Raw genomic sequence first — 19,377 nt, 5'->3', positions numbered from 1 at the left:
GTATTGTTCTGCATTTGTGTTGGTTCTGGAGGAGTGTTGTTTCATTTTACTGTGTACATGTATATAGCTAAAGTGACAATAAAGCCTCTAGAGCTTGAACTTTATTTACCTGAAATAATGTTAGTATTTCAATGATGACCTGTCCCTAGACCTTAACTGAGACCTTTTAAATCCCCAATATAGATCATTTCAGCCCATTATCTCTTACCACCCCTCGTCATAATATACCTTTTGTGTGCCTTGTGCTGGCATTTTGTGTTTTGCCTGTTATCTGCAGGTACAAGATTGGCCAAACGGGGGCGCATAGGGGTATAAGAGGTCGCTGAGCCACCATCTTGGGAGACGTTTAGGGCTTTATCTCCTCTGACCTGACCTGGAAGAACACCTGTCCAGACCACCCTGGTACTCTTCACTTCTGTCCACTTCGTTTTGCTGCTATTGTTAGTATGTAACTTATAATGCTTTGAAAGCTGGGTGAAAATAGGGCACAGGTGCCATGTTGTTTTGGTTACCTTTTATCCTGTTTAAGGTAGGGAGGCAGGGCAGCCTATATGTCTTTTGTTTTTAGTTCAGTAAGTTTGAAATCATTAATTGTTTTGTTTCTTTTCTGGCTAATGCTTATTCCTGAAGCCATCAACCCAGCTTGTTTGAGCGTTTGAAGAAAATAAACCTGTCATTTTCTCGTTTAAATGGTGTCTGGTGTCTGGTTTGGCAGCAGGTCCGGGGAGAGAGCCTACTCTCAATCTCGGTTGTATCGCTGCTGTCGAAATAAAACCTTGTATCTCCGTTTTTGTCATTTTTCAGTTTTTGATACAATTTGAAAATGCCTGTGTTGTTATATATTGTGCGTAAATTTCATGATGAAAGGACCAACAGAAATTACCCAAATTTGCCTGGGAAAAAGTCTGGTTCCATAGACTTATATTAAAAGTAGAGTAAGTTTTTTCCTTCTCCTGTAAAGTTATCCTTTTGGAGATATGAGGTTTTGATCTGACAACAGCGATCTGTTTAGCTACTCTAGCTGCACCAATTTTTCTTCTTTAGAGAAGTGTTCACATTGATGTGCTATAGCACCATAGTGACTATGATTGTTGGCACTGTTGAAGGAGAGTAGAACATAAACCACTTCTAACAAATTCAGGATTTTTTGACAGTAGCTGGCATTATGAAATCAAATATTGCTCATCTTTAATCTGGTGGGTAACAATTAATTCTCTCAAAAAGGGTTGGATCTAACATGATCCCTAACAAAGTCAAGAAAAAGGCTTGTTTTACATCTAGTCACTGTGTCACTGTTTCAACTGGAGAATATTGAAAAATGTATGAGAAAGGTAGTTCAATGGGCTGTTTAAACTGGTTTAATATAGTTTAATTCTTTATATATATATATATATATATATATATATATATATATATATATATATATATATATAAAATGTATGTATATATAGTAGAAGGGTACTGCCTGCACACTGCTGAAAAGTCACACAAGTTTAGCAAAAGTATATATTCATTCTATTACAAAATCCTCAATGTTCATGAAGCAACTCTCTCAGCCTACTTCATTTTGAAGACCTAGACAAATTGCCCTCACCTGTGTAGGTTCTGCTAAGGTCTTCTTAAAGTGATAGTACACCAGCAAGACGATATAGCCAGTTGCAAAAACAAAAATAAAATAAATAAAAAAAACATCAGAAACTCTTATAAAGCATATTACGTTATTCAAATACAGCCTTTTTTACAGAAAACAACTGAGACTAAGATGCTCATTCATACCTTTAGAGAACAGAGATAAATGTTCACACTTCCAAAAAGCCTCTTTGTGTCATAATCTTTTGTCCTGATGTCCACCTACTTATTGCAGCAAAATATTTTTGCATCAGTATATACTTTTACTAGACTTTTCTGACTTTTCTGATATATCCACATGTTGCCTCCCCCAAAAAAATGATGCCTAAAGAGACAAACACAACTCATCGTCATTATCTGGACTAAGCAGTTAAAGATGATAGGGTTGGGGCACAAACACAGCTCCTCTAGACATAATTTTTAAAAACATAACATTGTAAACAACATTTTTTAACAAAGGACTACTGGAGGCTCTGGAACGCTGAACCAACACAATTTTTTCTTTCACTGCAAACAGAAAGATTTGTGACTAGTCAACCAAAACAAAATATAAAATATTTAAGAATGCATTCAAGAGACACTCAAGAATAATTTTGAGCAAAACATTTGGAAAAATTATATTAAATGTAATAATACTGGGCCTCATTCACCATGCATTCTTCAGGAGAAATTTCTTCTTAAAACCCTTTTATGTAGTTTTCACAAAGATTCTGACATGGCCTAATGTTTTCTTATTTGGGATTTGTTCTTAGGTATAAATTGAATCTACACACACTCAAAAGCACAAAACTAAGAACAGTTCTATAGTTTAAGAACACATGACAAATCTGATGTAAACCTTTTCTTGTGACCTTTCTCAACAACAAATTTATGAAAAAACTTTAAAAGATATTGTTAAATGAGACCCATTGTTTTTCAGGAAATTTTCTCTGGGACACACAAGAAAGAATTTGATGTCATTTGTCATGTGACAAGTGACCAGGTGATGCTAATTAGAATTCTTTAACAAAAAAAATGCTCAAAAGGACAATCAAATGGAGGATTAGTGGTCTTTGTAATGTTTTGGGTGGTGTGTGTTTTAGAAGTTTGTCTTCTCTCATTTATATTGAAAAAAATGGGATGGGAGTGGAAGAGGTATGTATACAACTTCCCTTTGTTTCTTGGATTTAATTCATGTGTAAATCCTGTCTCTTTGTGTTGCAGACTGTGTTCATTTTCTATGGGTTTGATCCTCTTGGGGAATACAGATGGATTTAGTGGTAAGATCTCAAAAATCTTTCAGAGCTAACCAAGTCATCATTGTCTATATTCTAGGTGACTTCTTATTGTCCTCCACAGTTCCACCTAATCCAGCTACCAGTGACTGGCAACCTATAGATTCTGTTGCCTCAAATAATGAGTCTGGTGTTCCTCCTGAAAACCACTTTGACAAAGCTAGAATCCAACCTTCTGAGCTGCCATCCAGAAATACTCTAAGTGGTAATTCTGAGTGGGTAGAACTTGACCCTATTATTCACATGCCCCTCTCCAAGTCCCAGACTGCTCAGCATGGTGCTGTTTCAGTTCAGACTTCTGATTCTGGTAAACCTGTCCTACATAAAGAGAACCAATATGGTCATCCCCTTATGCGTCAGGGAAGCTACAGGACCCCACCGTCAAAGCCATATTTGTATGCTTCAAATAACTGGAAGTCTGTCAACTGTGGACATGTTGCTTCCCAATATCCTGCCAGAAATCAAGATGTGCCCAGGCCTGTGGCCAAATCCCGGAGTTCAGAAAATGCGTTTATGCCTACCTATAATCAGAACCGCTATGGCGCTCAACTCTCTGAAGCTTCTCGCTCATATACTTTGAAAGGATGGCAGACTCCATTTTCATACGAAAGCACCCCAAACCAGCCAAATGAGCCCATGCCTCAATCATCTTGGAGTTTAGCAAAATTGTATTCTGCCACCTCTCTGAATCAAGGTACCCATAGAGGTCATCACACTCTACCTTCAAGCCAGTATACCTCTACAGGGAGGCCGAGGGTTCCATCACCACCTCAATCTCAAAGCAAGCCTAGAGAGTATATCGTGGGATCTTTGACCCAGCCAGCAAACCAATTCATGATCCCATCCCAGACTTCAAGAGCATCTTCTGTTGTCTCTTTGGGTCAAGACAGATATGGGGCTCAATCCACAGCTGCTTCTGGATCATACAATGCTCAGGCCTCTAGCCGGTATATCTTTTCCCGGGGGAAGAGCACTCCTTCATTTTCCCAGTCAAGAGACACCCTGACTCAAGTCCAGTCCAAGCTGATGTTCCCAAGAGAGGGTTTAGGGACCAGGGACATGTCTTCAATTCCAACTGGCTCAGGAGCTAAATGGTATAGGGTGGATCCTCTTAAGTTTCAGGTTTTGCAATTCTCCCACACTTAGATTCAGTGACTTGGTATGGCCAGGCTGCCTCAAGCAACTATCCCCCTATGACTGACTGCCAAAGCACCCCAACCCCATTTGTATTTCAACACCAAAGTGATCATGCTTCCAAACCTTCAGCCCTCATGTCATGTCCTAGGCCCCCCCCCCCCATAGAGGGGCCCAAAGCTCAATGAGCATCCCATGGGTTATCACCCTTTGCTTCAAAGTGGGACATATTGAACAGTACAGCTCAGTAAGTGGTGCACCATCCAGAGCCTTCCTGTCTGCTCCAAGGACCCCAACCTACTTTGGACTTCTGCAATGGCAGAGCATCTGACAAACCAACCTCTGCTGTAGGTTCTTTACTCAACCAGCAGTTATTTGAAGCACTAGGGGCAGGTGGGTCCTCAGATTTTCAGGTTACTCCAAGCCTTACTGATTCTGAACTTAGGTTGTGGTCATATATATCTCTGAGTAGGTTGTGGTCAACCAGCTACAGCTTTGCTTAAAATCTAAGTGACCCCAGTGACTGCAAACCTGCAACCTGGCATTTGCCTGAACTGTTTTGACTCGGTGGTGAAGCGCTGGGTATCGCATCAATTGCCACATGTTCCTGACCAAGGTTCTTGCTCATTTGAATGGTATCATGTTTGAATCTTCAGCATTAAAAAAGAATTAAGCTTATTGGCCATTTCGCTCTGGTTCTTCTTGATGGCTCTGGTTCTTGCATGTCAACATTAAATGCATTGGTTCACTGCTGTTTTTGTATTAAAAGAATACAAATGTTACCCCCCATGCACCGTGTACAACTATTTTTATTTTTGTATTGAATGCTTTTAAGATCAAGACTGTCAAGCAAGTAAAAATAATTCTGTAAAATGAACACCATAGCAGTCAATCCGTACTCATAGGGTACATAAAATGTGGCCTGTGCAAAAGTTGCAGTTTGTGTAATGTGTTTATTTTTTTGTCCCCCCCCCCCCCCTTTCAAAATTGGATCGGATGGAGAAGTATAAATCTCATGCCAATCTACTGTTGTAGACTTGTTTTACACTTTCTCAGAACTTGACTCCTGGAGGACTAAACTGGTTCTTTGCACTGAATAATATCTAATCGTCAACATGCTTGATATGCAGTAAATGCATTCGTTATGTATTTGCCATAATCTACCAAAAGGAATGATTATCATAATGGAGAAAGTATAATGTATAAAATAAGAAGCAGACACCAGAGAATGCATCATGACTGATGCTTGTTAATGCAGAATTTATTGCTTAATGCAAAAAGGGTTTCATATCTGTCCATTCTGGAGCTCTGTGTGGTACAGCCTCAGGGTTCATTTGCAGCGATCGCTGGGCAAGTGCTTATTCTCCTCATTGTAGCCAGCAACAGCAAAGCACTCAGCAGCCTTCCTGTCACACTCACAGATGAACATCTCACACTCATTGTTGTTGCCTGAGAAAGATTCATTAATTAAAATTAAATTTTTCTTATTATGGGCCCTTTAAATGTAATTGTTTCCACAAACCGTGTACTTTATTCTACATGAAATTCCACATGAAAAAATAGCTCTTACTTTTGCAGGTGATCTTCTTATTGGCTTTGTCACATTGATAGGCATAGATCTCAGTGTAGGGATTGTCCAGGATGGTCCAGCAGGCATCATGCTGCATGGCAGCATTGTAGCAGTGGTCATGAACCTCACAGCATCTGTAGGCATGGGAGAGAATTTAAGGAGGTTTTATTTTTGCTCAAATAAATTTGACTATTCATGAATCTATATAGAACAATTTCCTTAACTAAAGAAGCCTAGAAGAACCATCTTTTTTAAGTGTGTACAATGGTGCAAATCCATTCTCCAAAAGATTATTCAATATAGTTTTTCCGGGTTCATGGTCGCTGACCTGTCCAGCTCGTCGACAGGGGTTCCTGAGCCGCCCTTGCCGCAATAGCATCCGTAGTCGCTGTAATCTAGGACTGGCCAGCTGTCAGGCATGGTGCAGAGGATCATAGCCCTGAACTGCCACAAAGCCCTGTAGTCAAGGTAGGCCTGGGCTGAACCAAACACGCACACATACATTGTTCATTAAGGTAAACACTTGATAGTTCACAGTGTTCACAGTGCTTAGGATCAGGTTACAGACAGTAACAGTTTAACAGTGCAATTTCTCAGGTTCTCATTTATTTATTTATTTAACAGATAATCCAAAATCAGGTTCCTTGCAATGGCACTAACATTCTCTCAGCAGACAGAGCTTACCTGCTATCTATCTATCTCTCTCTCTCTCTCTCTCTCTCTCTATATATATATATATATATATATATATATATATATATATATATATATATATATATACACCCACAAATGCAGTGACACCGACGTGGTGGTAGCTGGAGTTTTTAAACACTGTGTCCGCTCACTGTCCGCCCTATTACACACACTTACATTGTTGGTCTACCTCATAGATGAAAAGATAGAGACAATAGCTGTTGCTGCACAGTGTGTCCTTCATCAGAGGTCACAGGACGCTGCCCACAGTACATTGTGGACTGGATATTTTTGGTTGGTGGACCAGCACACACTAACACGCTACCACCATGTCAGTGTCAAAGCAGTGGTGAGAATGATCCACCACCCAAATATATTATTTATATATAATAAAATAATTATATAAAATTATGGCTACCTTATGTACTTTTTTTTTAACTCTGCAAATAGTAGTTAGAAATTGTACAATAAAATGACCTGAATATTTCAATTTGTTCCCTGTAGAGGATGTGTTATTTTTTTTTACTTAGAAAGGACCTAAACACTTTTGCATGTGCAAAAAAATGTGCTTTCAACTCTAAAATGACTTGGACTTTACACTTGCACCATAACTCTAATTATGTTAATTGTGTTTAACCAAATGATTAAACATTCCATTTTGTCCTTACCAAAACATTCATAAGACTCCTGAAACTAGCAAATGTTTCAGTAGTGACTTTCTGGGTAGTGACATTTTTACCTTATAACTCAAAAGTGCTAGCCAGTACATGACTAGCAAACACAGCTTTAAGCAGTTGTACACACATAAAATCATAATAGCATTCCTTAAAAAACAAAAGTTTTCTATTCGCTGAAAGTGTGTGATTCGGTAGTTAAATTTAATTTCATCAAATTTAAGTTTAATGTTCCACACATTAAGAATTACCCAATACCCAATTAAAAATGTACCCACTAAATGAAGATATTGTATCTATTTATTATTATCTTATATGCTGTGGCTCCACAGTTTGAACATATCTGGTAGAATGACCCATATATAAGCACACCAGAGAAGTTGGCTTGCTCATGAGAAAGCATGCTCCCGACACTACACATAAACATTTCTCATGTGCACATGAAAGTCTCTGGTGAGCATATTCATTTTTGGTGCACATGCAAAAGTTTGTATGCTCACCTAAAAGCTTCAGAACTGCATTTTGCTTTAGTATGGTTTAGGCTCAGTATGTGGAGCTCTGGACTCTTCTAATAAAAAGACACTAAGTTAGGCAATAAGGCACTTACTGACTGTGAAGCCAAGGGCTAGCAGGAGCACAGTGTGGAGGGTTTTCATAGTGTCCAGTGGAGAGATCGACTCAGACTCATCCTTCAGCCAGCTCTCATTATGTAGCCTCAACGCAACCTTGAAATGTTTAACTGGCACAGATAACATAGAGAGCTGCAGGCAAATTTCAACGCACATATGGATCCACACATGGAAACTCTCACAGCCTGACAAGCATTGCCTTATCTCACATCATGACAGCCCAACATGATATGCACTGGTAGGAAATATAGTTTCTTTAAAATAAGCTATTCTTTGCAAGGCATAATTGGTGCTGAAATATTTAGAGCTGGTGCATTACAGCAGGGAAGACTGAAGTGCAGTGCTATGGCCCTCAAGGAATGTATTCACATAGTGTGGGTATAGACCTTCTCTGAGAATTTATCTTGAGAAGTGAAAATATATATTATAAATACCTAAATATATACTGTATGAATACCTTTTTGAAAGAGTTTATTTGCCTCTACATTCTTAAAAAAGGATCGCACTGCAAAAAGTTGGTAAAGGTAGGCTCTGAGTTAAGATTTTCTCTAGCTTGGACTGTTATTTCAAGGCTGTCTTGTACCTAGTGCTTAATAATTGTAATTATAGTTTCAGGTGTGGTTTCGGGTTAGTGAAAGGTGTGAACTATAGGGGCCGGACTATCAGTCACAAGGCTGATAAATTGAGGAGGTGTTCCCTGCAAGAATCAGTGTGCTTGTCTTCTGATGGTAAAGGTAGGCTCTGAGTTAAGATTTTCTCTAGCTTGGACTGTTAGTTACATGGCTGTCTTGTACCTAGTGCTTAATTGTAATTACTAGTTTCAGGTGTGGTTTCAGGTTAGTGAAAGGTGTGAACTTAAGGGGCTGGACTATCAGTCACAAGGCTGATAAATTGAGGTGTTGTTGTACAGACAACTTGTCTGTAGCAGCTCTAATTCATCAACTGAGATGCATCTCCTTAACTTGGCTAAGTATTGCTTTACTATCTTTCATTACCTTTTATGTCCTAATTACTGCTTCCATCATGTGCTTTACAATACCTGTTTACTCATCCCACAGATCATGTAGAACTACTCATTACAGGACCAGTAATTCTAGAAACCTCATCTATCCCCCACGTTCGTCAGACCAGGGTTGCAGGTGTGCTCTGGTATTGCCAATCAGCTCTGCAGAAGACAGACTTCATTTCAGCCCTTCATCCTTCCATTCGCTGCACTTCCTGGCACTGATAGAGACCTGGATCACCCCCATGAACTCAACAACTCCAACAGCACTGTCCTCTGCCTTTCACCTCTCCCGTTCCCCACGGCAGTCTGGCAGGGGTGGTGGCACAGGTTTGCTCTTGTCTCGAAAATGGCGTTTCACTCCACTTGCTTTTTCTCATCTTTCAATTTCCTCCTTCGAGTATCATGCTGTCACTGTATCTTTCCCCACTAAACTTCACATTATTGTTCTTTATCATCCTCCCTCTCCTCTAGGCTACTTCATCGCTGAGTTAGACACTCTACTAAGTCTTTTCTCCATCAACGAAACCCCACTCATACTCTTGGGAGACTTCAACCTGCCATCAGACAAGCTGCAGTCATCCTGCCTGTTACCACTGTTACGTGTTGGGCCTGAAAAGGGGGGGGGGGCTTTTCTGGCTGGTGTTATTTTCTTTCTCTTTACTAGTCCCTCTCCCTTTTCGTGCTTGCTCGCCGGTATGTCCCCTCCCTCGTTTGTTCCTTATCTCTACAGGTTGGCTGCAGTGTCAGTCATCGTCAGAGGACCCGTCCAACACTGCGGCCAATCATCATCCAGATTTCAGGACCTGGAGGAGGGACTTGGAATTTAAAAGAAGACCGGCAAAGCTCGAGGAGTTTGGCGTTATCCCTGGAGTCTAAGCTGTTCCGTGTTCACGGGACTGTGTTGTGTGTCGGGTTATTGATGTGGCCTAGTGCAAGCTTAAGTTCCTGGCACTGATAGTCTGTTTTTTTTTTTGTATTATCTCTCTCTCTCGCTCGCTCGCTCGCTCTCTCGCTCGCCGCTGCTGTGTTTTCTTGGGGTTCTGGACAGGGTAGAGGGGCGCGCTCATACATATTACATCACGTAGCGGCCCTATGTATAGACACCCTAGGTAAGGGGCGGGCACCAACCCGTGTATTTCGGTTTTGTGTTGGGGAGACTAGTGCAGTCAGTGTTTTGTTTTTCAATAGGCAACGAACTAGGGTAGCTTTATTTTTCGTTGGTTTTGATTATTTCTTTCCTTTGGCGCCGTCCGGGTCCAGAAGTCCATTTAGTGTTTATTTTGAAATATAAATATTGTAAATATTGGTGGCTGTTGGTTTGAGGGGAGGATTTCACTCACTTGTCCCCGGTGCAGTGTGAAATAAACAGCACGTAAGATGCTGAACGTGTTGTGTCTTGGTCCTTCCCGGTTCGTGTTACAAACATCACATCAAAACCATATGTTACTGGCCCCTTTTCCCCTAGGCTTAACTAAGGGGTCGTAACATGTGGGGGCTCGTCCGGGATCTTTAATCCCTGTGTTTTGTTTATGGTCTGATGTGAGTGTGTGTGTGTAGTGTGGACCGGGTTGCTTGCTTTGCCATTGGAACGCAGTGTCTATATATCTGTTATGGCTCAGCGGTTTGATTTAGCTTCCTTTTTGAGTGCTCCCTCTCTAGAGAATTTGGATACCTGTAGAAAGGATGATTTGCTACAGATAGCTACACATTTTAATATTTTGGTACCCAGACATTTAGTGAAAAGAGAAATAAAACAACTCGTTATGGACAGGCTTGTTGAGCTGCGTGTTTTGCCTCTGGCTGCTGATACCTCCGCTCAGAGCCGCCGATGTCCCCTGTTTCGGCGGATGGGGCGGCCGTGGTAGTGTCTCCTAAACATCTTGCATCGTTACCACGGTTTGACCCGCTCTCTGCAGGGTCGTCCGAGTTTCGGGACGAGGCCCGTATGAGAGAGCCCGTAACTAGGTGGGAACTGGAACGAGAGGAGAGGGCAGAGCAAAGGCGGGCAGAGATGGAGCTCAAGCTGTCAATTCGACGAATGGAGCTGGACATGGAAAAGGAGATTAGACTGCGGGAATTAGAATTGAGGGTGAAGGAGTTTACCCCACAACCCCATACCGAGCTGGACTCGCTTCCTGTGCCTTTTTCTGACCCAGAGCCTGCCCCTCTTCGTCCTACTAGGCCTGAGAGTGTGGAGGAATCGCGCCCTGTATTTGCCATCGCAAAACACATAGCCCTCGTGCCTCCTTTCAGAGAAGCTGAAGTCGATACTTATTTCAGTATCTTTGAGCGTATCGCTATATCATTGAAGTGGCCTAAAGAGTATTGGACACTGCTTCTCCAATGCAAGCTCGTGGGAAAAGCACAAGAGGTATGTTCTTCTCTCTCACTAACTGACAGCATGGATTATGACGTAGTAAAAGCAGCCATCCTACGTGCTTATGAACTTGTACCTGAAGCTTACCGTCAGAAATTTAGAGGCTTTAGAAAAGCACCTGTTCAGTCCTATGTCGAATTTGCACGGGAGAAGTGTGTTTTGTTTGATAAATGGGTTATGGCTAGCAAAGTGACAGACCAGGAGTCGTTAAGAGAACTTATGCTGCTCGAGGATTTTAAAAACTGCCTGCCCGATCGCCTTGCTGTGTATTTAAATGAATGCAAAGTAACCACTCTCTCTCAGGCTGCAGTACTCGCTGATGAATTTGTTTTAACGCACAAAAGTAGTTTCGTTTTGAAGCCGAGCTCATGGAATACAAATGACACAAGTCTTAAGACCAGCCAGCCTCGCAAAACCCGATCACCAAACCGTAACTTGGCCTCGGTGGAGTGTTATTACTGCCACAAACCAGGACACATAGCTAGCGAGTGTTATGCCCTAAAACGTAAACAGGAGCGCCAGGAGAAAAGATCACAGCCAAAAGGGGTGGGGTTTGTGAAGGCAGTTTCTCCAGAAGCGGCCGTAACCCCTGATGAATGTTACCGGCCTTTTATCTTTACTGGTACCGTGTCCGAGTCTCACACGGATGAATGTGGCCAGCCCATTGTCATACTACGTGACACTGGGGCTGCGCAGTCGTTCATTCGTGAAGATGTTTTGCCGTTGTCCGCTGAATCCTTTACTGGTTCATATGCTCTTTGCCAGGGTTTAGAAATGAGTTACGTTCAAGTGCCCCTACATGATGTTCACTTACGTTCTGACCTAGTAACCGGTACTGTACGAGTTGGGATTAGGCAGGAGTTACCTGTTAAAGGTGTGGACTTTATTCTCGGTAATGATCTAGCTGGCGAAAGGGTTGTTCCACCTTTAGTGGTTTCCAGCACGCCTAGTACTCATACTTTCACAGATGAGCTGAGGGAAAGGTTTTCAGATGTCTTCCCCGCCTGTGCAGTTACAAGGGCCCAGGCTAAACGCACGGCGGATGTAGTCGACCTTTCTGACTTTCTTAGCTCGCAATGAACCGTTCGTTTCTCCCCCACCAGCCACTACTACAAAGGATGTAGTAGAGATGTCACCTTCATCCCCAACCGGTGTTACTCGAAAAGAACTCATTTCAGCTCAAAAACTTGATGGCAGTTTGGCTAAATGCTTTCTTTCTGTGTGTGACCGTGAGGATATTGAGAAAAAGCAGGTAGCTTTCTTTTTAGACAATGACATATTAATGCGCAAATGGGCCCCTCAAGCAGCCGTACAAGACGCAGTTCACCAGATTGTCGTTCCTTCTGTGTTTCGGACTTTAGTATTGAGTGTAGCTCACGACCATCCTTGGTCAGGACATTTAGGAATCACCAAGACGTACTCACGTGTCTTAAAACATTTCTTTTGGCCTGCTTTGCGCAAGGATGTAGTGAGTTACTGTCGGTCGTGCAAAACCTGTCTGATGGTGGGCAAACCAAACCAAAGCATCCCTCCTGCTCCCCTGCACCCTATCCCTGTGATGAGTGAACCATTTGAAAGAGTTTTAATTGATTGTGTTGGCCCTCTACCTAAAACAAGAAATGGTAACCAGTTCCTGTTGACTATCATGTGTGCTGCCACACGGTTTCCAGAGGCAGTACCATTGCGCAGAATCACAGCTCAGACCGTTGTAAAGGCTCTAATTAAATTCTTCACTACCTTTGGCCTCCCAAGAGTAATACAAACAGATCAAGGATCCAACTTCACTTCTAAACTTTTTGCTCAGGTTATGCAGTTATTGAAAGTTAAACATGAAATGTCCAGCCCTTACCATCCTGAGTCACAGGGAGCGCTAGAGCGATTTCATCAGTCCTTAAAGTCAATGTTGCGGAAGTATTGTTTCGACAGCGAGAAGGACTGGGATGAGGGGGTGCCGTTAGTTTTATTTGCTGCCCGAGAAGCTAAGCAGGAGTCTTTGCAGTTTAGTCCAGCCGAATTGGTTTTTGGACATTCAATACGTGGGCCAATGAAGGTACTTAAAGAGTCTTTTGAAGTTGACCTACCCAACGTACACATGAATGTTTTAGATTGTCAGTTCCTTTCGTGAGCGCTGGCACCGGGCTTGTACCCTGGCCAAAGATATGCTTTGCAAATCACAGACAAAAATGAAGCATTCATATGATAAAAAAAAACGTAGTCCGTGAGTTCACTGTCGGAGACAAAGTCTTGGTACTTCTACCTGTCCCTGGCTCCACTATGTCTTCCAGGTTTACTGGCCCATATGTTATCAAAGAAAAACTGAGCGAGGTTGATTATGTTGTCAGCACTCCTGATCGTAGACGTAAGTCCCGAGTCTGTCATATAAACATGTTAAAACCGTACTATGAGCAGGAGACCTCTCCAGGGAAAGGCATTGATCCCGAGATAGCACACAGCCCTGTGGCTACAGCTGTAGTGTCTGTATCAGCCTATAACAGATTACTTGATGAGAATGACGGGTTAGAATTCCGTTCTACTGCCCGATTAGAAGCTAGGCTGCCAAATTCAGAACTACTGTCCAAGCTAGATTCCCCTGACTCAACTTTGGTAGGACACTTGCCACGTCCCCAACAAGAAGACCTTATAGCCTTGATTACCCAGTATCCATCTCTTTTTTGTGATGTACCTAAACAAACCAGTGTTCTTCACCATGATATTCAAGTGAAAACTGATCATCCAATAAAGCAACATGCTTATCGGGTTAACGCTACAAAACGGGAAATAATGCGTAAAGAAGTGGAATATTTGTTGGAGCATAAGTTAGCTGTATCCAGTTGTAGTCCCTGGAGCTCACCTTGTTTGCTAGTGCCAAAACCTGATGGCACGTTTAGGTTATGTACAGATTACAGGAAACTAAATGCCGTAACAGTCTCAGACTCATTTCCTTTGCCGCGGATTGACGACTGTGTTGATAATGTTGGTTCTGCTCATTTTGTGACCAAATTGGACCTGCTAAAAGGATATTGGCAAGTTCCGTTAACTGCTAGAGCTTCTGAGTTATCAGCTTTTGTTACTCCTGACATGTTTCTACAATACTCTGTTATGCCATTTGGCCTCAAAAATGCACCTGCTACTTTTCAGAGGTTGGTAAATACTGTTTTTGCTGATGTTCCCAACTGTACTGCTTACTTAGATGATGTAGTCGTATGGTCCATGGACTGGAGAAGCCACTTGGATTCACTGGAAACTGTCTTTAAGCGGTTGGCAGAGGCCAATCTAACACTGAATCTAGCTAAATGTGAATTTGCTCAGGCTACTATATCCTACCTGGGTAAACAGATTGGTCATGGACAAGTCCGACCTCTAGAGGAGAAAATTACAGCCATTATTCAGTTCCCCCCTCCCGAAACGAGACGTGAGTTACGACGCTTTTTAGGGATGGTTGGCTATTACCGCAGTTTTTGTAGAAATTTTTCTACTGTGGCTGAACCCCTGACTGCTTTATTGAGTCCCTCATCCTCTTTCAGTTGGACACCTGTATGCCAAGAGGCTTTCAACAATATTAAAGCCTTGTTGTGTTCTGCTCCTGTGCTTGGAGCCCCTGATTTTGCCAAGCCTTTTAAATTGGAGGTCGATGCGAGTGGGGTTGGGGCTGGAGCTGTGCTACTCCAGGAGGATGAAAAGGGGGTGGATCACCCTGTCTGTTATTTTTCTCGAAAATTCAACAAACATCAACTTGGGTACTTCACCATTGAGAAAGAATGTGTTAGCATTTCAATATTTTGAGGTCTATGTAGGTTCAAGTTCTTTGCCTATGGTAACATTCACTGATCATAATCCCCTTGTGTTTTTGTCTCGGATGTACAACCAAAACCGTCGGCTGATGAGATGGTTTCTGATTATACAGGACTATAACCTGGATGTTAGATACAAGAAAGGAGCTGACAATGTAATTGCTGATGCACTGTCTAGGGTGTAACTGTTTCCGGGTTTTTTGTTTTGTTTTGTTTGTTTTTGTCGCCAACAGGTTGGCTCTTTGGGGTGGGCGTGTTACGTGTTGGGCCTGAAAAGGGGGGGGGCTTTTCTGGCTGGTGTTATTTTCTTTCTCTTTACTAGTCCCTCTCCCTTTTCGTGCTTGCTCGCCGGTATGTCCCCTCCCTCGTTTGTTCCTTATCTCTACAGGTTGGCTGCAGTGTCAGTCATCGTCAGAGGACCCGTCCAACACTGCGGCCAATCATCATCCAGATTTCAGGACCTGGAGGAGGGACTTGGAATTTAAAAGAAGACCGGCAAAGCTCGAGGAGTTTGGCGTTATCCCTGGAGTCTAAGCTGTTCCGTGTTCACGGGACTGTGTTGTGTGTCGGGTTATTGATGTGGCCTAGTGCAAGCTTAAGTTCCTGGCACTGATAGTCTGTTTTTTTTTGTATTCTCTCTCTCTCTCTCTCTCTCTCTCTCTCTCTCTCTCTCTCTCTCTCTCTCTCTCTCTCTCTCTCTCTCTCTCTCTCTCTCTCTCTCTCTCTCTCTCTCTCTCTCTCTCTCTCGCTGCTGCGTTTTCTTGGGGTTCTGGACAGGGTAGAGGGGCGCGCTCATACATATTACGTCACGTAGCGGCCCTATGTATAGACACCCTAGGTAAGGGGCGGGCACCAACCCGTGTATTTCGGTTTTGTGTTGGGGAGACTAGTGCAGTCAGTGTTTTGTTTTTCAATAGGCAACGAACTAGGGTAGCTTTATTTTTCGTTGGTTTTGATTCTTTCCTTTGGTGCCATCTGGGTCCAGAAGTCCATTTAGTGTTTATTTTGAAATATAAATATTGTAAATATTGGTGGCTGTTGGTTTGAGGGGAGGATTTCACTCACTTGTCCCCGGTGCAGTGTGAAATAAACAGCACGTAAGACGCTGAACGTGTTGTGTCTTGGTCCTTCCCGGTTCGTGTTACAAGCATCACATCAAAACCATATGTTACTGGCCCCTTTTCCCCTAGGCTTAACTATGGGGACGTAACACCACTGCTATCATCCTTCAACCTCATTCTCAACGAGACTCCTCCGATGCACAGAGCAGGCAATGCTTTGGATCTGATATTCACCAGACCTATCTCTGTGCTGGATGTGACAGTAACTCCCATGCATCGCTCTGATCACCATTTCCTATCTTTGTCACTCACCCTCCCTGTTAATCCTGTTCATTACATCCCTTTGTACTCCTCTTCTCGGCACAACTTGCACTCCACTCCTTCCTCATCTTTCACTTCAACCATCCTGACTCATCTTCCTCTCTCTCACTGAACATGGCTACGGATGCTTTCCTTTCTTCACTCTCCTCTGCAATTAAACTTGTGTCCTCTCTCCTCCAGGCCAGCAAGATCTTCCCCACCTGCCCCCTGGCTGGCAGGTGTCCTGCGCAGCAACCAACAAGATCTAAGGAAGGCTGAGAGAAGGTGGAGGAAAACCCAGCTTGACTCGGATCTTCACTCTTATTAATCTCTCCTTTCCAAGTTCTCACTTGAAGCTACTGCTGCAAAGTCATCATTTTACAAAGGGAAACTGGAAGCATCAGCATGTGATCCATGCAAGCTCTTCAACATTTTCTCCTCTCTTCTCAATCCTCCTCCTCCCCCTGCACCCTGTTCTCTCACCCCTGAGGATTTTGTCTCCTTCTTTTGAGGAGAAGGTTGATCGAGAGAAAAGACGGATTCTGTCCCCACACCTTCCACTAGACTGCATCATCTTGTTCTCAATCCCTTAAACTCTTTCTTCTCTTTCCACAGATGCTGTCCTTCAACTGATCAAATCCAGTAACCCAACCACCTGCCCACTGGATCCCATCCCCTCTGCATTGTTTGTCAATCTCTGAGGACCTATTGCCCTTAATCACGTTTCTCATCAAGTCCTTGGCATCAGGTGAAGTTCCATCAACTTTCAAGACTGCAAGAGTACTCCCCATCTTGAAGAAACCCATGCTTGACAGCTGTCAACTACTACAGACTGGTATCACTTCTTTCTTTCCTTTCAAAAGTTCTTGAATGTGCAGTCTATAATCAACTTTTTCTTTCTCATGCAGAACCAGCTCAAAGACCCCAACCAGTCTGGCTTCAAACCAGCACACTCTACAGGAACTGCCCACATCACAGTGATGGAGAACCTCCAATCTGCAAGATCAGCCGAATTGTCTTCTGTCTTGATCTCTCAGCAGCTTTTGAGTTAGCCATACAATCCTTCTGGACATCCTCACCAACCTCGGAATCACTGGTTATGCGTGGAAGTGGTTAAAGTCCTATCTGGAGGATCGCTCTTATCAGGTAACATTGAGAGGGTTCACAGACTCTCCACTGGCATCCCCCAAGGCTCGGTCCTGGCTCCTCTTTTCTCTTTACACTAGCTCTCTTGGTGATGTAATATCTTCTCATGGCTTCTTATCACTGTTATGCTGATGACCCTCAACTAATGTTTTCTTTCTCTTCCTCTGACACACAGGTTTCCAGTCGTATCTCGGCATGCCTGTCTGACATCTCTACATGGATGGCAGCCCACCACCTGAAGCTCAATCCCAGCAAGACTGAGCTGATATTCATCCCTGCAACTACAGGTCCTCATCATGATCTTGCCATCTCATTCAAGAACTCCCTGATTGTTCCATCTGTAGAGGCAAGAAGTCTTGGTGTGACTCTGGATGGCCAGTTATCATTTTCGACTCACATCGCGAACCTGACTCGGTCATGCAGGTATCTCCTGTACAACATCCGAAGGATCGGACCCTTCCTCACCCAAGAGGCCACCCAGGTGCTAGTGCAGTCTCTTGTCATCTCAAGGCTTGACTACTGCAACTCGCTCTTGGCTGGTCTTCCCATGCAGGCCATCAAGCCTCTGCAACTCATCCAGAATGCAGCAGCACGACTCGTCTTCAATCTGCCCAAGTTCAGCCACGTCACCCCACTGCTGCGCTCCCTTCACTGGCTTCCTGTAGCTGTATGCATCAGATTTAAATCCCTAAAGCTTGCTTACAAAGCCAAAAATGGACCAGCCCCTACCTACTTGATGGCAATGGTGAATTCTCAAACTGTACCACAAGCCCTTCATGTGCAGCTCAGCTTGACCCGCCATCCTTCAAGGTGCACGGAAGACAAGCGTCGAGAATGTTCTCTGTACTGGCACCCAGGTGGTGGAATGAACTCCCACTGGCTATCCAAACAGCAGAGTCTCTTGCTGTCTTCAAACAGCACTTAAATGAACTTTGAATTATATGCTGCACTTATTTTATTGTACTGCACTGTTTATTGTATTGTATCTTATTGTTATTGTAGTGCATTGAATGGCTCTGTGTTCAACTCTCGTTTTTCTCTTGGTGTCTGCAGTGACGTTTTGTTTCTATCAGTATCTGAGCTCAGGACTCTTTCTCTCTAAGCTACTGGTAACTAGCAAAGATGCTCTCGCTAGGCTGACAAAGCACTTCTTGTAAGTCGCGCTGGATAAGAGCACCTGCTAAATGCTGTAAATGTAAAAAGTGATATCATGGCAAGTGCAATCAATATAGATGTCTATACATGCACATTATTAGATTACTCAACATACTATTCATTTACTTGTTTTAAGCAATTTTATCTAGCAAAGGTGTCTTATTCTATATTATGGGAGAATTTTGCTTGTTTTAAGCATTAAGCCTGCATTCCCTTATTTATTTATTTATTTTTTTTTTTTCCAGCTGTGCAGAAGGCCTCACCTGCAGGCCCTCACTCTCCTAATGATAATGGTGCCTGCATGGACTCTTAAGCGGCACTATTAAATCTTTGTGTTTACCTGCCTCCACGCTACACTCAGTCCTACACATTCATACTAATGTGCTGTCATGACAGGACTCTAACAGAGGTCATTGGTTTTCATGGATTTAGGTCTCATTTTCACAGTGATGCACTAACACTCTGGTTTTCATAGATCTATTTTTCATGTGTTACTCTGATAGGCTTCTAATAAGTCATCAGCTGTCTTTGGTTATCCTCCATTGGTTGTCATTGGTTAATCTAACTTTTTCTGTCATTTGTTGATTAAATGTGTCATTGGTTGTCATTAGTTTAGCTAAAAATGTCATCATTCTGTCATTATTATTGGTTAACCTAAAAACTTGGCATCAGTTATGATTGCTTAACCTAAATAATTCTGTCCGATGAGACTCATTAGTTTCTTATATATTTTATATTCATTGCAATTTGTTTTGTTTATATTGCAGTTTTCATTTTGCTATCCAGCTTTGACCTGAGAAGGACCAATACTATCTCCTCAGTTTCACAAAATGAAAATATACACCCACTGGTCACTTTATTAGGTACACCTTGCTAGTAAAGGTTGGACCCCCTTTTGCCTTCAGAACTGCCTTAAGTCTTTGTGGCATACTTTCAAC

The 19,377-nt window shown here is 42.7% G+C and overlaps 2 protein-coding genes and 1 pseudogene across 2 annotated transcripts; 2 read left to right on the top strand and 1 right to left on the bottom strand.

Moving 5' to 3' along the window:
* The first annotated feature begins 2,680 nt into the window (after positions 1-2,680).
* Positions 2,681-4,819, top strand: LOC108427227. The gene is made up of 3 exons (XM_017697223.2): positions 2,681-2,763; positions 2,833-2,888; positions 2,968-4,819. The coding sequence occupies exons 1-3, from the start codon at positions 2,687-2,689 to the stop codon at positions 4,047-4,049; spliced, it is 1,215 nt and encodes a 404-aa protein (XP_017552712.2). The 5' UTR covers positions 2,681-2,686; the 3' UTR covers positions 4,050-4,819.
* Positions 4,820-5,277: 458 nt separating this feature from the next.
* LOC108427228 (phospholipase A2, minor isoenzyme-like) lies at positions 5,278-7,630 on the bottom strand. Its single transcript, XM_017697224.2, has 4 exons — positions 7,582-7,630; positions 5,936-6,086; positions 5,608-5,741; positions 5,278-5,486 (listed from the first exon to the last, which is right to left on the bottom strand). Exons 1-4 carry the CDS (start codon positions 7,628-7,630, stop codon positions 5,368-5,370), a joined length of 453 nt encoding a protein of 150 aa, XP_017552713.1. The 3' UTR covers positions 5,278-5,367.
* Positions 7,631-8,626: 996 nt separating this feature from the next.
* On the top strand, positions 8,627-18,220 carry LOC119266019 (annotated as a pseudogene).
* The last annotated feature ends 1,157 nt before the right edge of the window (positions 18,221-19,377 follow it).

Source organism: Pygocentrus nattereri, chromosome 18 (genome assembly GCF_015220715.1).
Source record: "Pygocentrus nattereri isolate fPygNat1 chromosome 18, fPygNat1.pri, whole genome shotgun sequence".
NCBI classification, from domain to species: domain Eukaryota; kingdom Metazoa; phylum Chordata; class Actinopteri; order Characiformes; family Serrasalmidae; genus Pygocentrus; species Pygocentrus nattereri.
Note: the sequence above shows the minus strand (reverse complement) of the source record. Positions and strands in the feature narration are given on the sequence as shown.

Bases quoted from the DNA above. Each gene is read 5' to 3' on its own strand.
- LOC108427227 (XM_017697223.2), top strand. From the start codon at position 2,687: ATGTTTTGGGTGGTGTGTGTTTTAGAAGTTTGTCTTCTCTCATTTATA. The intron at 2,764-2,832 runs GTATGTATACAA...TTTGTGTTGCAG, and splicing joins ATGGGATGGGAGTGGAAGAG to ACTGTGTTCATTTTCTATGG. The intron at 2,889-2,967 runs GTAAGATCTCAA...TGTCCTCCACAG, and splicing joins GAATACAGATGGATTTAGTG to TTCCACCTAATCCAGCTACC.
- LOC108427228 (XM_017697224.2), bottom strand. From the start codon at position 7,630: ATGAAAACCCTCCACACTGTGCTCCTGCTAGCCCTTGGCTTCACAGTC. The intron at 6,087-7,581 runs GTAAGTGCCTTA...TGTTTGGTTCAG, and splicing joins AGCCCTTGGCTTCACAGTCA to CCCAGGCCTACCTTGACTAC. The intron at 5,742-5,935 runs GTCAGCGACCAT...CCATGCCTACAG, and splicing joins CCTGTCGACGAGCTGGACAG to ATGCTGTGAGGTTCATGACC.